We start from the raw sequence: 15,029 nt of genomic DNA on the forward strand, positions 1-15,029 counted from the left end.
GAACCAGAAAAGAAAATTTTAAAATTCATATGAAGAACAAAAGACCTGAATAAGTATAGAAATCTTGAAGAACAAAAAAAAAAAAAAAAAAAAAAAAAAACGAAGCTGTAAGCATTACAATACCTGATTTCAAGACATACTGCAGAGCCATAATAACCAAAATGCCATAATAACCAAAAACAGACACATAGACCAATGGTACAGAATAGAGACTCTCAGATAGATAGATAGATAGATAGATAGATAGAGATAGATAAATGCATGCATCTCTATCTACTGATTTGTAACAAAGTTTCCAAAAAGAAAGAAGGAAAACAATGGCTAAAGAGTGACCTCTTCAGTAAACGATGCTGGCAAAAATATATATCCATATACAGATAATTAAATCTTGACTCCTCTTTTCATGTACAAAATTAAATTCAAAACATTTCACAGGCTTAAATATAATATCTAAAAACTCTAAAATTAGTAGAAGAAAACAATGAAGAAATAATAAATTGACTCAAGCAATAATTTTATGGATAGACCACAAAAGCATAGGAGTAAAAATTCTATATATTAAATTGAAAACCTTCTGCACAACTAAAAAACCAACAGAATGAGACAAGCCATGGAATGGAGGGAAAAAAAAAAACTTGTCAACTATGAATCTGACAAAGGGTTAATATCTAGAATGTGTGTTTAATGACCTTAAAAAACTAAAAACAAGTAATCCAAGTAAAAGTTGGACAAATGATTTGTGATATCTCAAAGAAGAAATACAAATGGTCAAAAATACATAAAAATGCTCAATATAATTAACCAACAGGGAAAAGAAAATAAAAATTACATTGAGGTATTGTATCACCCCAGTTAGAATGTGTATTTTTAAAAATAAACCGTGAAATTAACAAGTGTTGGTGAGGATGTGGGGGAAAATGCACACTTGGTGGGAATTTAAATTGGTACAATCATTATGAGAACAGAAGGTTTCTCAAAACCCTAAAATTAGATCTGCCATATGATCCAGCTATCCTGCTTCTGGGTACATATCCAAAGAAAACATCAATCAGCATACCAAAGGGATATTTGCATGCCCCTGTTTATTGCTGTGTTATTCACAATAGCTAAGATGTTGAATGAGAATGTGTTGATCCATAGATAAAGATAAAGTGGCATATTTAAACAAGGAAATATTATTCAGCCATAAAGAATTGAATCTTATCATTTATAGCAAAATGGATACAACTGGAGGATATTATGTTAAGTGAAGTGAGCCAGACACAAAAAGATAAGCCGTTATCTTTCATATGTGGAATATTAAAAAGGGTGACCTAAAAGTAGAATAATAACGGTTAGAGGTTAAGAAGTGTGTAAGCGGTAGGGTAGGTAGATGGAGGTTGGATATGATCAGGCAGGATATATACATGTATGGAAATATCACAAAGACCCCCATTAATATGGGCAACTAATACAGGCTAATAAAAAATTAAAATATAGTTTTAGAAGTCCTCCCATTGTGTATCTTGAATACATATAATTATATTTATTATTTTAAAATAAAAAATAACTTATTAATATTTATTTCCTCACATATTAATACTTATTAGAGAAGCATTACACAGAATATATCTTCTTTAATGTGTGAATGTTCTATTGAACACAGCAAAGTATCATATTCAAGGATTTTCCCAGGACCTGTGAGAACACTGAAGTACTTACGTAAACATTTGGGTGGTTCTGACCACTCTCCAGCTCTACACACTATTGTCTTGCTACCCTGAAGTTGATACAAAGACTGGCACTGATATTCAACCGATGAACCTGGAGAATATACTGATAACGGGAATGAAGTGAGGTCTCCGTTTTCAATAGGTGGAGGATAACCACATTTTCCTGTAGAATCTGAAAAATATCATTTCATTTATGGAGAGAACAAATCAAAATACAGGATAAAATTAAAGCCAGCACAAACATATCTCCATCTACAGCCTCAAGACTTTATCATTTCTGGTAACAAGTGATTGCTTGAAGAAATCTTACTCACAGAAAATGAAGGTTACATTTTTAAGCTCTTCATTTCATCTCACTGAAGGCACTAATAAACCATCAAAAAATGTGTCCATTACGTAGGGAAATGTGTCTTAAATAAATGCTGCGTGGGTAGATAGCAAGAAAAACTAAGAAAGTTTTTTGTTCTTATATATGACATAATGCAGTGTTTATTGTGTCCCTACTGATTTCTTTTTGATTTTCCTTTTCATTACAAAAGAAAAAAATAACTTTTTGGAAAAAATTCAAAAATGCAAATTTGTAGAAGATAAAAGGGAAATATTTTCTACCTGATCTGGTCAAGATGAGTATAAATCATTCTTATGTATTCCTTTTGCTAAGCATAATTTATAATCTGGGATATAAAAAATTGAAATACCAATATAAGAAGACTCTGGAAGGTACAGAGAATTCATTCTGACTAGGAACTTCAGAACTCAAGGAATGGAAAATAGTTTGCTATATGAGTTCACTTTAGGGCTTTTGTGTATTCTAGATGGAGCACTGGAAAAAACTAATCCCAGGATTGGTATCAGGTAGAGATAAAAAAGGAAAATCTCATAAGGAGCCTCATTCCTTTAACCTAAGGACAAGAAAGGGAGCACTCTTGCAAGACCAAGAGAAGATAGACTGAAAATCTATCAGCGAATTCAACTTCAGAGCCTTGAGAAGAAAACATTGGAGGCCCAGAAAGAGGGAAGAAATAAGTTTAATAAAACAACTTCACAACCTGGGCACGAGGCACAAAAGTAGGTATTCAGAAGATGTGTAGACTCATGTTAATACATATCATAATGAATCTGTTTGAAGATAAAGGAAAAATTCTTGAAAACTGCAAGGTAGAAAATCCACATTACCTATAGGTGACTAATATTCAAATGACAGCGGGCTTCTCATTCAGGGCCATGGAAGCCACAAGGAAGTGAAAGAAGAAAGATGTCACCCTTCAACTCTATATGCAGTGACACTGAGCTTTAGAATAAAGGCATAAATAAAGGCATTCTTTTACAGAAAAGATCAAGAGAATCTGTCTCCAAGAGTTATCCTTAAAGTCTAACTGAAGAAATTCTTCATATAGAAATGAAAAGATGACAAAAGAAGATTGAGTCTTCAGGAGAGAGAAAAGAACAATGTAACTGATAAAAGGAAAAATATATAATATAATAGACGTTTTCCTCCTCAGTTCATTCATTATGTTTAATGTCTGAAGGAAAATTATAGTATTTGATAATAGTGCTCAGTGTATATAGAGGAGACACAAAAGGGCAAATGGACTTAAATGGAAGAAAGGTTCCCACATTTTGATGGAAAAATAAAATGTCAATACTAGTTGAGTGATAAGCTGCAAATATATTATGTATATACTGGAATACCTAAAACAACAATTTTAAGAAGAAAGGAGGTGGGGAATCTATCAGAAAGATACACACAGAGATACAAAGATACAAAAATAGGAAGATAAATCAAAATAAAATTCTTTAAAAATGCTCCCCCAAAGGAAGGAAAGAGATCAGAAACAGGAATGAGAAACAGAGAAAATAAATAAAACAAAAGAAGACACAAAACTCCAACATTTCAATAATTATTTTAAATATAAATGGTATAAATATACCAGGTGAAAAGAGCAAGAAGGGCAAGATAGATATGTAAATGAAACCTTACTCAAAAACTGACTTCACCATTAGCAAAAAAGTAGAGTCAAAGTCAAGGAAGAGAAAGTAAATTAGAAAAAATTAATTTTTTAAAGTAGAAATGGATGATATAATATATACATTATGTGTTTCCCTTATTTCCTGAATTCTAAACATTAGGTGTGAATGACCAAGTACCCAGGATTATTTTATAAATATATTGATTCCCTGGCTGGCCTCAGGCACATACCTTCAAATATTTTCTATGTATTGAGAATGCCCAAATGTATATCATATTCTATGATCAGTCTTCAATCCCCTGTTTTCTACTTCTCAAAGGGGATATCTCTGGGAGTTTTCAAAATGTACTGAGTATCTTAATGCTTAAGAATTTTCTCAGATTGTAATTGTTCTATTAATTCAGTTAAGTATGTCTTGAAAAAACTACATGATATTTCTTAGTACATTTGAACAAAAAATAAATTTCTAGCAATATCATTTTATTTGCATTTAAAAATATATTCTATAAGAATTACTTCACTTTATTTTTATCAACATATTTTACTCATACTATGTCCTCAAGCAAAGCAAAATTAGGAATATGATATTCTACCTTTGCACTGAGGTGGCTCTGTCCAGGTTCCATTTAGACACATCACTTCTACTTCCCCATATATTTCAAAAGGTTTGATGCATTCATAACGTACTCTCTCACCAGATGGAAATCTACGCATCTGTTTTGATAATATATTAGCATTTTCCACTATGGGTGGATTCACACAGGAAGTATCTAAATAGAAAGAAAAGAAAGTATCTCCGCCTAGCATTCATTTTGAATAACCAAGCAATCAATAAGAATCCAAATATATTTTAAGCAGGATTGAAAATAAATAGATTCTTTGACATGAAGAACTTTTCTGATTTCAATGAATTCACATGTAATATGAGAAAAAAAGATATACCAATATTTTTTTGTCAGAGCTAACCTTTCATTCCCTTAAATAACTCTTCCCTATCCTTTACTAGGACACTGATAGACATTTTAACTCCTTGAAAGCCACTGAGAATGAAAGTTCCTGGACATTTCCTACTGGGTTGAGTAGAACAAATATTACAAGTTGTATATGTGCAATATGAATTTTTAAAAGCACAAAAAATAAGAGTAAAGAGATTATATGGCATCAATGTTTGGTATAAAAATATCTTGTTAATTATCATTTTAGTTCCTAAATAAAAACAGAGGCATTTCCTTAGAGATAAAGTCAAAAATTAAGAACACAGTTGGAAGAATAATCTGTTTATTCTTAAAACACAGTTAAAAGATGAAGATGTTATGTTCAACTATAATGCACCAATAAAAACAAAAAATTGGTTAAGTAAAACAAAAAAATTATGATAAATTTTTAAAAAATTAAAGATATGGGAAAAAACAGAAAAATTTACTTATAATTATAGAAACATAGCTTTTATAAATTATTTATAAATGCTTTCTGATAGTATGATGAAAAATGTATAATTCCTCAGAGTTTTAGGTGCATGTATAGTAATAACAGACTATTGCAATGGTTCCAAACAGAGGTGTAATGAAATCCTTTGGAGAACTTGATAATTTTTTTTTTTTTTTTTTTTTTTTTTTGCTCTGCTGGGGATTGAACCCAGGGCCTTGTGCTTGCAAGGCAAGCACTCTACCAACTGAGCTATATCCCAATCCCAATAAATACTTTTTAAGAGATCACCTCAAGATTATTTTTTCCAGTAGGTCTAAAATGAGCTCAGGAATTTTTATTTGGATTCATAAAAATTTGTTCAAAAATGTTGATGCTGCTTGTCCAGGGAACACACTTTGAGAACCACAGGGCTATGTGATTATCTATAGCATATTCAATTCCAACCTTTCATTTTTAAACTTAAGCCTACTTTGTCTTGCCCTAAATATTAACCTATGCTCATTTTGAAGGATGCTATGAAAAATTTAATACTTCATAAATGACTAATAAATAAATTTACAATGCCATCAAAGTACCTTTGCACATCGGCTTTCCTATCCATTTGCCATTAATACATGTCACAGTATTGGACCCATCCAATTGGTAAAATGTTGGACATTTGTAAGTCACTTGATCCCCAGACTTATATGATTCCTTCCTCAGTCCTATGAGTGTGGCACCATCAAAGTTGGGTAAATTAAAACAATCTGTTCCTGAGAGAAAAATAATATGTATTTGTTCAGTAAATCTTAAAATATGTAATCTCTAATAGTAATATTCTAAAATAATACTTAGACTTAGCTACCTATAGAACCAATGAATACCACATAATATACTTCTCACAACTTGGCAAATAGGATCAGTTTTGACTTCAATTGAGTTGTTCTAAATTTATCAGAAGTATAAGACAGGAATGATGCTTGAAGAAATATTTAATAGTTCTAATGTTTAAGGCTAGATTTTTACATTCAAATAATTTTTGCCTGCACTTGCCACATGTGTTATGTATGTCTACTTTTGGCTTCTGCAAATGCGAATTACTTACAAAAATCATTCCAAAGCTTTAGAAAGTATATATTTTAGTGAGATTACTGATGAACTGAGAGTAGATTACATAATGATGAGATTGATAAGTAAGGGCCAGTTTCTCCAGAGATAAGAAGTCTGAGAATGTACATCAGAGGATGCCAATGTTCACACAAAATGATGTGAAAATGAAGTAATTTGCCTCATAGTTTCAATTTTTTTTAAGTACTAGACTATAATTCTCTGCCAGACTCAAGAAACTTCAGGTACCTTGTAAAATTCTGGAATTACAGCTTACTTTCTTATTTGTAGCACTTATACTTTGAATTAGGGAATCTGACACACATATTAAAAAATTAAATACACTATACTTATGCATTCTGGTGGGGAGGACCATTTTCCTCCTAAACATTTTATAAATGCAGGTCCATCAATTCCAAAACCTTCCGAACAATTGTAAGTAACTTCTTTTCCATATGGGTAACTGTCTAACTCATGAGACACAAAACCGTTTAAAATGGAAGGTGGAGATTCACAAGGAAGTCCTAAAAAATAAAGTAATGAAAGAATGAATCCACATTTCACTAACTCAGAAATAAAATTTTATATGTCAATTTTGATATAACACAGTTTTTTAAAAGAAATAATAATAATAACAGAGAAACTACTAGGAAGTCACAGAGAATGTGCACAAAGGCTTCCTAAGCCTTTCTCATTCTGTCCATCTCTCAAACTGTAAAAACAGGAGCAAGAAATTGAAATAAAAAATGACAAAGTTTCTCTAATCAACCATGAGTGATAAATGTAAACATCCTCAAAATTAATAACATTAAATAAATTATCAAATATTATGAGACATCAGGAGAAACACTGTAAGAAAAGCATTTTTAAAATATTTTAAAACTTGGTTGCAAAGGAAACTCTAGAACGTATATAAATTTAAATTCACTACACATTACATTTTTTACGAAAGAAATGCCAAAGCAAAACGTGACTCTATAATGAACCAATAAAATTAACAAAAATAAGATTGATTCAATAATGCAAAAGTATTTTAATGGTAATATATATAAATGATTAAATAATATAATCTCTATTATATTATTCTGTCCCCTGACTTTCACTATAGCATATTACTTTTCATTGTTTGTATTCTTAATTATTTAACTATGTGTAATCTCAGATCAGAATTCAAGTTTTCATATAGTCCTCACCTACACACTGAGGTGGAGAACTCCATTTGCCCATGTGGCATGTTATCCCATCTTCCTCAGAGGTTGTAAAACCATCTTCACAAATATAATTCAATTTAGTGCCATGTGCATAATATCTGGATTCATTTATTTCTTTCCACTCTTCTGAAAATCTTGATGGCCTAATGGTTCCATGGTCTATACCAGGTGGTTGAGAACACGGAAGTTTTGCTATGTGAGAAATAGGAATCAAAGGGTGAAACAGAAATAAAACACTTAAATTAAAACTAAAATTAAATACTATTGAGTTATGTCACCACAATATCCATGCTATCCTCTTGTCCACTATCCCCCTTGATTTGTGTCTATTTTTATTTTATTTTATGAAAAATAGTCATAAAGAGAACTTTTATCTGCTATTTACATAATATCACAATGTGTTGTCCAGTTTTGATGACAGAAATGAAAGATGGTGAATAATTTATGTACCCGAATCATAACTTACAGTTTCAGGATACAATGTGATAGAGAAAAAGGTCTTCACCTTTTCCATTTACATAAAGCAAAGGGGATTATTAACTTCAATTTAAAGCATGTTATAAAGCAAGTTGCACACTACTGACCAACACAGCGTGGTATTGACTGCCATCTTCCATTTTTGCACACGATTTCTTCTGCTCCCTGAATCAGATAATTTTCTTTGCAAAGAACAGATACTTTTTCTCCATCCTGATATTTCACTGTGGTTGTCATGTCTTCAGCATTGGGAATCTGAGGTGGAGGTGGGCAGGAGTGTCTTTCCACTTCTAGAAAATATTAAAATTAGATTTTTTCAATAAAAAATAATAATTTGAATACATTTAAAATATATTTCAAAAATAGAAAATTCAATAGCCCTGAATCATAAATGATGATGTAATTATGTTGTATGTTTGTATATGTTACACTTTTCAATTCATATAGTAGTTTAGTTTTACCTATTTTTATGTTCCTCCTTATTGGTTTTCCCATTCAATCTTTTTAAGCAAACTTCCTTATTTACAAGAAACTTATTATTTGTAATCTGTAGATAATCTTAGCAGAATGATACACTTTAAATAACAAGTGTTAAATAAAGTATGCAATGAAGTTCTTCTTAGAAATATGCATGAACAAATGTATTGGGACAGGATTAAGACCCTTCTGAAATAATCTACCAACAGAAGCTGATTAGCCAGAGGAAAAATTTGCAGATAGTTAACAGTCAATATGGTATTGCCTCTAGACCACTAAATACGTTTACAAATGATTTACAGTGTGCTACTTCAAGTTTCAACCCTCCTGATCTACCATTTAGAAGCACACCTACACTGCCTAAGTGTTGGAAGTCATCCTTATCTAGGAGAATCAGATGTGGTTAAGCCATGGGACATTGAGGCCTGACTCCCAGGAACTGACAGCCATAGGAGAGTGGGGCCCTGTGTGGGAGTGGTTCCCAGTCTGGTTATATGATAGTTTTCCTGAACAAATTGACTCCCTTAACTCCACCACATCCTGTTCATCACAGAAGAAGCCCTTCCCAGTCCTGGCCCCTTTACCTGTGTGACTATAAATAAGGAGAGTTGGGCTACTCCATGTTGTTAGAGGCCAGATCTGGTATGGCCAGTTTCCTTACGCCCCCTCTTATTTAAAATGAGTACTGGCTCTTGTTTGTTTATTGGTTAGATAAGTTAATGGGTAATTGATTGATTTACAGCCAACATCATCCTCCAGCAGTTAACCCTTTTCTCATCCACATGGGACATGGCAGAAACCCCAACAGCTAAGGGTATATAAATTGATGGTATACACTCAGTTTAATGTCTGCACAATTTAACTGTAGCTACAAAATTAGTAGAGTATAAAAGACCCCTCTCAAACTTATATCTGAGTTCCTATAAAATGAAAATACCACAGATGCATCTCCATGGTTTATAATGTGAAGATGAACTATATTCCATTTGAATAGGGAAGGTCTCTGGGTGAATCTGGAAGTAATTGAACCTCTGATTGCTTAAGCTTGCTTTCTCTATTCTACTGTGTTTTTTACTTCATTAAAAGCATTATGCATGTAAATTGACAAAAATCATAACCCTTTCAAAACATAGAAAAAGAAAATAAGATTGGCTATAAAAAAACAGAAGAGAGTTAACTTCACTCATTAAAAAAGAGAAATGTGGGACTGGGGACATAGCTTAGCTAGTAGAGTTTTTGCCTTGCATGCACAAGGCCCTGGGTTCAACCCATGGCACTACAAAAAAAAAAAAAAAAGAAAAAGAGGAAGAGAGAAATGTAAGTTAAAACTGTGATGAAAGACTGTTTTCTCTGTGTCCATTGGCAAAAATACAGAGTTAGCTAACCTCCTTTATTGATAGAACTCTGGAGGGGAAAGCATTTTCTCATGCATTCTGAGCATGGTGTATTAAAGTAACCCAGAATTATTGTTGTGGTCTATTTGATTTCTGGAATTGAGAAGAATATGTGAAGTTAACTATCTTGTTGTTTATTAATAGCAAATTTTATTTCCTTTTTCTATGTTTTGAAACAGTTATGATTTTGTCAATTTACATGTTAGGAAGGATAGCTCTTTGTGATATGAGCTATAAATATCTCCCTTAGTTGTCTTTTTTTAAAAAGTTTGTTTATGAAGCTTCTTTCTTTAAAAAATTGATTTTTATGTAACAAAACGTAACAGTGAAATAATTTATGACTTGGTGATCTTGAGTCATGAAAAGTTAGATCTTGCTAACTCCAGATTTGTAAAAAAAAATTTTTTTAGAGTTTTCTCAGTATTATTTAATGGTTATGTTATTTAAAAAATATCTTTGGTACATATGGAATTTATCATGGTATATGAGGTAAGGCAAGGATATTACTTTACTTATCCCTTTAACATTTATTGACTACTTCTTTTTCCCAGTGATTTGAGAGGAAGTCCTCTTTATACATTCAATTTCTATATGAATCTGAGTGTACTTATATCTGGGCATTATGTTTTACTCATAGGCCAGTATGATACTCTCAAATTATTTAGGCTTTTAAAAATGCCTTAATGTGTTTTACTTCTGGTCCCACTCTATGTTTATTTTTTTTCCACTAAATTTAGCAACAGGTGATAGAGCTTTAAACTGTTAAGCTTTCATTGAGATTTTCTTAAATTTAGAAATTAATTTACAAGATAATATGGTCCTTCTATTTGTAGAAAGGCTATTTTTTTGCTTCAGTGGTATTTTAATTTTAATTTTAATAAACCTCACATTTTTATTGACAAACATTAATATATTTTTTGTTATTGTTATGTATGAAATCTTTTCTTCCATTAAATCTTCCAAAAGGTTGTTTGAATATATATAAACTACTGATTTTCATATGTAGATTTTGTACTTGGTAAACTAATTGAGTTATCTTACTGTTTATAGTAGCTGTTAATAAAATATCTTGAATTTGAAAACAAAAAGCAAAGAGGAAGAAAAGAAAAGTGTACACTGAAAAGTACTGTAAATCTTTTCAAGTGTTTGTTGTGCTGTTAACAGCTCATGGACATATTGTACTGAACAAACTTGATTCATGATTATTATTTACTCCAAGGTTTCTGGTTTTGATTATTTTCTCATTTCTATTCTTAAATATGTTGACATATTTTTCAATGTACTTTCATAAGTTTATTTTCCTTAGGTGTGTTCATTTTTGACTTCTAGATTATATGTTTCTTTTATTTTATTCTTTGTTTTCTAATGTATGTTTTAATGCTATAAATATCTCTGCATTTGTTCTATTCCATAGATTTCAGTTTATACTGCAATTACTGTCATTAATTTATGGTGATTTTTAGTAGTAAGCAATTGATAATGAAGTTGTTTGTTTTCCAATTTTCCAAATTTGTAACATGAGCATTTAAGTTATGTAGTTAGCTCTTTCATTACTTGAATTTTTAATTTCAAGAAAATGCTTTAGGAAGTTGATGATTTAGAATTCATTTAGATTTTCTCTATCACACATATATGGTCAATTATTCTAGGACCTGGAAACCTTAAAATTAGATAATATATACCTTAGGACAAGTCTTTAAAAACTTGGAAATAAATATTTTATAACTATAAAAGAGTTACTTCACAAGAACAAACCAATCTTGAATATATGTATATATCTAAATTATCAAAATACATAAAACATATATAGAACTGAAGAAGAGAAAGGCAAATTTAATTCTAGATATCAATATTGACACAATGCATGCTAAGTCATATTGAACAAATAGATAAAAGATTTTGAAGCAATATGGATCAATTTAAAAAACACTATTACTCACTTTAACCTAATCTTACTTCTAGAATATATGCATATTTTTTGTGGAAATGGAGTTATAAACTAGATAGAAAACATACAGTGAAATAAAAAAAAATCATAATTTGAATTCTTGCATACTATTCCTGAGAACAGAATTACATGACTACATAGTCTAGTAAGAATAAATTATCTATAAAAAAAAATTTGGAAATGAAAGCACAACTTCAAAATAATAATTGTTGAGCTTAAGGACAAATCACAAGGAAAATCAGAATACATTTCAAAGGGAATAAAAATTGAAAATAAATTATATATATATATATATAATATAAGTAACATTATATATCATACATACAGTTTGTGTTTATAAATACATTTTTAAAAATAAACATACATTTTTATTTATAAAATACATAGTTAAATATTCGTATACATATTTATACGTCTAACTTTGTGGGACACAACTAGAACAGGTCTTTAAAAAATGGAGGTTTGTTAAGAGAGTTGGATGACCGGCTTCTGAGCGGGAAACTTCTTTGCAATGGTGATTAAAACACTAATTAAAAATGGGTGATGTTGAGGAAGGCAAGAAGATCTATGTTCAGAAGTGTGCCCAGTGCCACACTATGGAAAGGGGAGGCAAACACAAGACTGGGGCAAATCTCCATGGACTGTTTGGGTGGAAGACAGGTCAGGCTGCTGGATTCTCTTACACAGATGCCAACAAGAACAAAGGCATCACCTGGGGAGAGGATACACTGATGGAGTATTTGGAGAATCCCAAAAAGTACATCCCTGGAACAAAAATGATCTTTGCTGGCATTAAGAAGAAGGGAGAAAGGGCAGACTTAATAGCTTTCCTCAAAAAAGCTACTATTGAGTAATAGCCACTGCCTTATTTATTACCAAACAAATGTCTCATGGCTTTTTTATGTGCACCAGAATTTAAGTGATGTGATACACCAGAATTCAGATCATGAATGACTGACAAAATTATTTTTGTTGGACAGTCCTGATATAAGTAAAATTGACTTGTAGTTAAATTAATATTTTGGTTATACTCCCACTTCAGTAAATTCTATCACTTTCCCCTTTTTAAAGTTATGGTTGGACTTAATTAGTGATATTCAGTATTTCACAAAAATGGTGAATGACATCTCAAAACTTGTTTATATTTAGGTTTATATTACGAATTATATGAATATGTTTAAATATGGGGCAAATCCCTTCACTCTCTCAGAATCAAGCATGATTCACATGTGTTTAAATTTGTGTTTGTTAGCCTATTAAACTCAATGGTTGAAGATAAGGAAGTAGTGTCAATATTTTTGTTGACCATGCCAATTTAATTAGAATGCCCTGTATCTCCAATGCTATCTTTTCCTTGTGGAAAGGCATTTAGTGTGACTTATGTATAATATTAAATAAAGAATAGTTAACACTTTAAAAAAATGGAGATTTGGTGTTTTCATTTTAGAAGTATGATGATTGAAATTCATGCATTAATTTCTAACTTAAAATGATGGTAGTGAGCTAAGGACATACCTTAGACATGGAATGCCTGCCTAGTGATGGAGATGTAAGCCCCTAAATGATATGTCCAGACCATGCACAGAAAAAATGAATAACATAAAAATTAATGGTAGTAGTAAATTAAAATCAAAGTCTTTAGAAGGAAGAAAACAGTAAAGTTAGTTGAACAGAAAATTGACAAAATTTAAGAAAGAGAAGAGAAAAAGTTAGCAAAACTAAAAAGTGAAACTTTAGAAAACTAAATATAGAAAAGAGAAAATGGAAAAAACTTAGAGTGTTAAAACTGGTTACTAAAATTATTAATAAAATTGGATAAACCACTATGGTTTGGCCCAAAACTTCTTGTGTTAATGCAGAAATGTTCAGAGGTGAAATGATTGAATTGTGAGAGCTCTATCCTAATCAAAAACCATTCCAGTTTGAATGGACAGAATGTTAAATGTAGGAAAGTGGGGGAGGTGGGTCACTGGGAATATGCCTGGAAGGGTGTTCACATTCCTGTGGCTCCCCCTCTCTGTTTCCAAGCTACCAAGATTCAAGCAATTATTCTCCGCCATGCTCTTCCGCTATGATATCCTGCCTCACTCAGGCTCAGAGCAATGGATTTGGCCAACCATGAAATAAACATCTGAAACTGTGAGCCCCAAATAAACTATTCCTTCCCTAAGCTGTTCTTCTCAGGTGTTTTGACATAGCAATGAAAAGCTGACTAACACAGAAATGATAAAGAATCTGATAAATGCAAACATAAAATCAAGAATGAAACAAGGGAGTGACAAACTAGGAATCCTCAATCCTCCTATTCCCCATAGACACATTGGTCAACAATGCATGAACCAATTCCCTTTGAGAGAAATCTAGAAAGTGGTTGAAAGGTTCCTAATGTGAGGTGAGCCCTAAACAAATCCATCAAAGCCAGTAGGAAAATTCGTGTCTTTCCATACCCTCACACACAGCATAGAGTTACACAACTGAAAATAAAAACCAGTTTCCTGGTTTTCACTATGCAATAACAGAAAGTGGGGAGCTTGTGTCAAATGCTTTGACTTTTCTGAGGGACGACCCAAAGGGCTAGATCTTGTGTCAACTGTCTCAAAGTAATGATGAAATGTAGTATATTCCAAATGCCCAAAGGCCTACCCCCAGTGATGTTCCTCCTCATTATATCTTACTTGCCTATAGTCACCACCCAGTACAGTAGTCTTTTCAAATTAATAATCCATCAAATGGATTAATCCACTGATTAGGTCACAGCTGTTGTCTAATCATATGACTTCTGAATATTCGTGCATTATCATACACGAGAGTTTTGGTGACAACTTATCCCAAACATAAAAATAACCAATAGGCCAAAGAAGAAATCAAAAGAGAAATTAGAAAGTATCTTGAGGCACATGGAAATGAAAATACAAGTTGCCAAAACTTACAGGATGCAGCACAGTAGAACTGAGAGTTATATCATATCATAAACACATAGAGTTTTTCCTCAAGAATGAAAGATTTAGGATTATTTATACATATGTGTGCATACAAACATGTAAAATTCACTGTATTGTCAACACATAAAGAAAATGAATTTAATAGTATTCAACATCTCCCAATGATCAAAATTTCTCAGTTAACTAGAAACAGAAAGATAACACCTACAATTTGATAAATATCATCTACAGAAATCCCAAAATAACATGACAATTATGGTAAAATATTGAATGGAGACTGCTGAAATAAATTAATACTTCTATAGTAAATTATTTCTTGAAAAACTAACTGGTTACCCATACAGAGAAAAAAAAAATCAACTCCCACTTAATCCTGTACTTGAA

The 15,029-nt window shown here is 31.5% G+C and overlaps 2 protein-coding genes across 4 annotated transcripts in view; one reads left to right on the plus strand and one right to left on the minus strand.

The window, feature by feature from the left end:
• The window catches only part of LOC124962142 (complement factor H-like), a 96,508-nt gene that overhangs the window by 4,132 nt on the left and 77,347 nt on the right, over positions 1–15,029 (minus strand). For all 3 annotated transcript variants that reach the window (XR_007104431.1, XM_047521308.1, XM_047521307.1), the window contains exons 16-21: positions 7,992–8,174; positions 7,390–7,599; positions 6,547–6,720; positions 5,686–5,862; positions 4,276–4,452; positions 1,702–1,884 (exon numbers count right to left, since the gene is read on the minus strand). Coding sequence is in view for 2 of the 3 variants with exons in the window: in XM_047521308.1 (XP_047377264.1) it covers positions 1,702–1,884; positions 4,276–4,452; positions 5,686–5,862; positions 6,547–6,720; positions 7,390–7,599; positions 7,992–8,174 (1,104 nt within the window). In the remaining variant the exon portion in view is untranslated. The remainder of the gene's footprint in view (positions 1–1,701; positions 1,885–4,275; positions 4,453–5,685; positions 5,863–6,546; positions 6,721–7,389; positions 7,600–7,991; positions 8,175–15,029) is intronic.
• LOC124962143 (cytochrome c-like) lies at positions 12,240–12,772 on the plus strand. The gene has a single exon (XM_047521309.1). It carries the CDS (start codon positions 12,240–12,242, stop codon positions 12,555–12,557), a length of 318 nt encoding a protein of 105 aa, XP_047377265.1. The 3' UTR covers positions 12,558–12,772.

The sequence above is a fragment of the Sciurus carolinensis genome, chromosome 12, assembly GCF_902686445.1.
Source record: "Sciurus carolinensis chromosome 12, mSciCar1.2, whole genome shotgun sequence".
Lineage (NCBI taxonomy): Eukaryota > Metazoa > Chordata > Mammalia > Rodentia > Sciuridae > Sciurus > Sciurus carolinensis.

Bases quoted from the DNA above. Each gene is read 5' to 3' on its own strand.
- LOC124962143 (XM_047521309.1), top strand. From the start codon at position 12,240: ATGGGTGATGTTGAGGAAGGCAAGAAGATCTATGTTCAGAAGTGTGCC.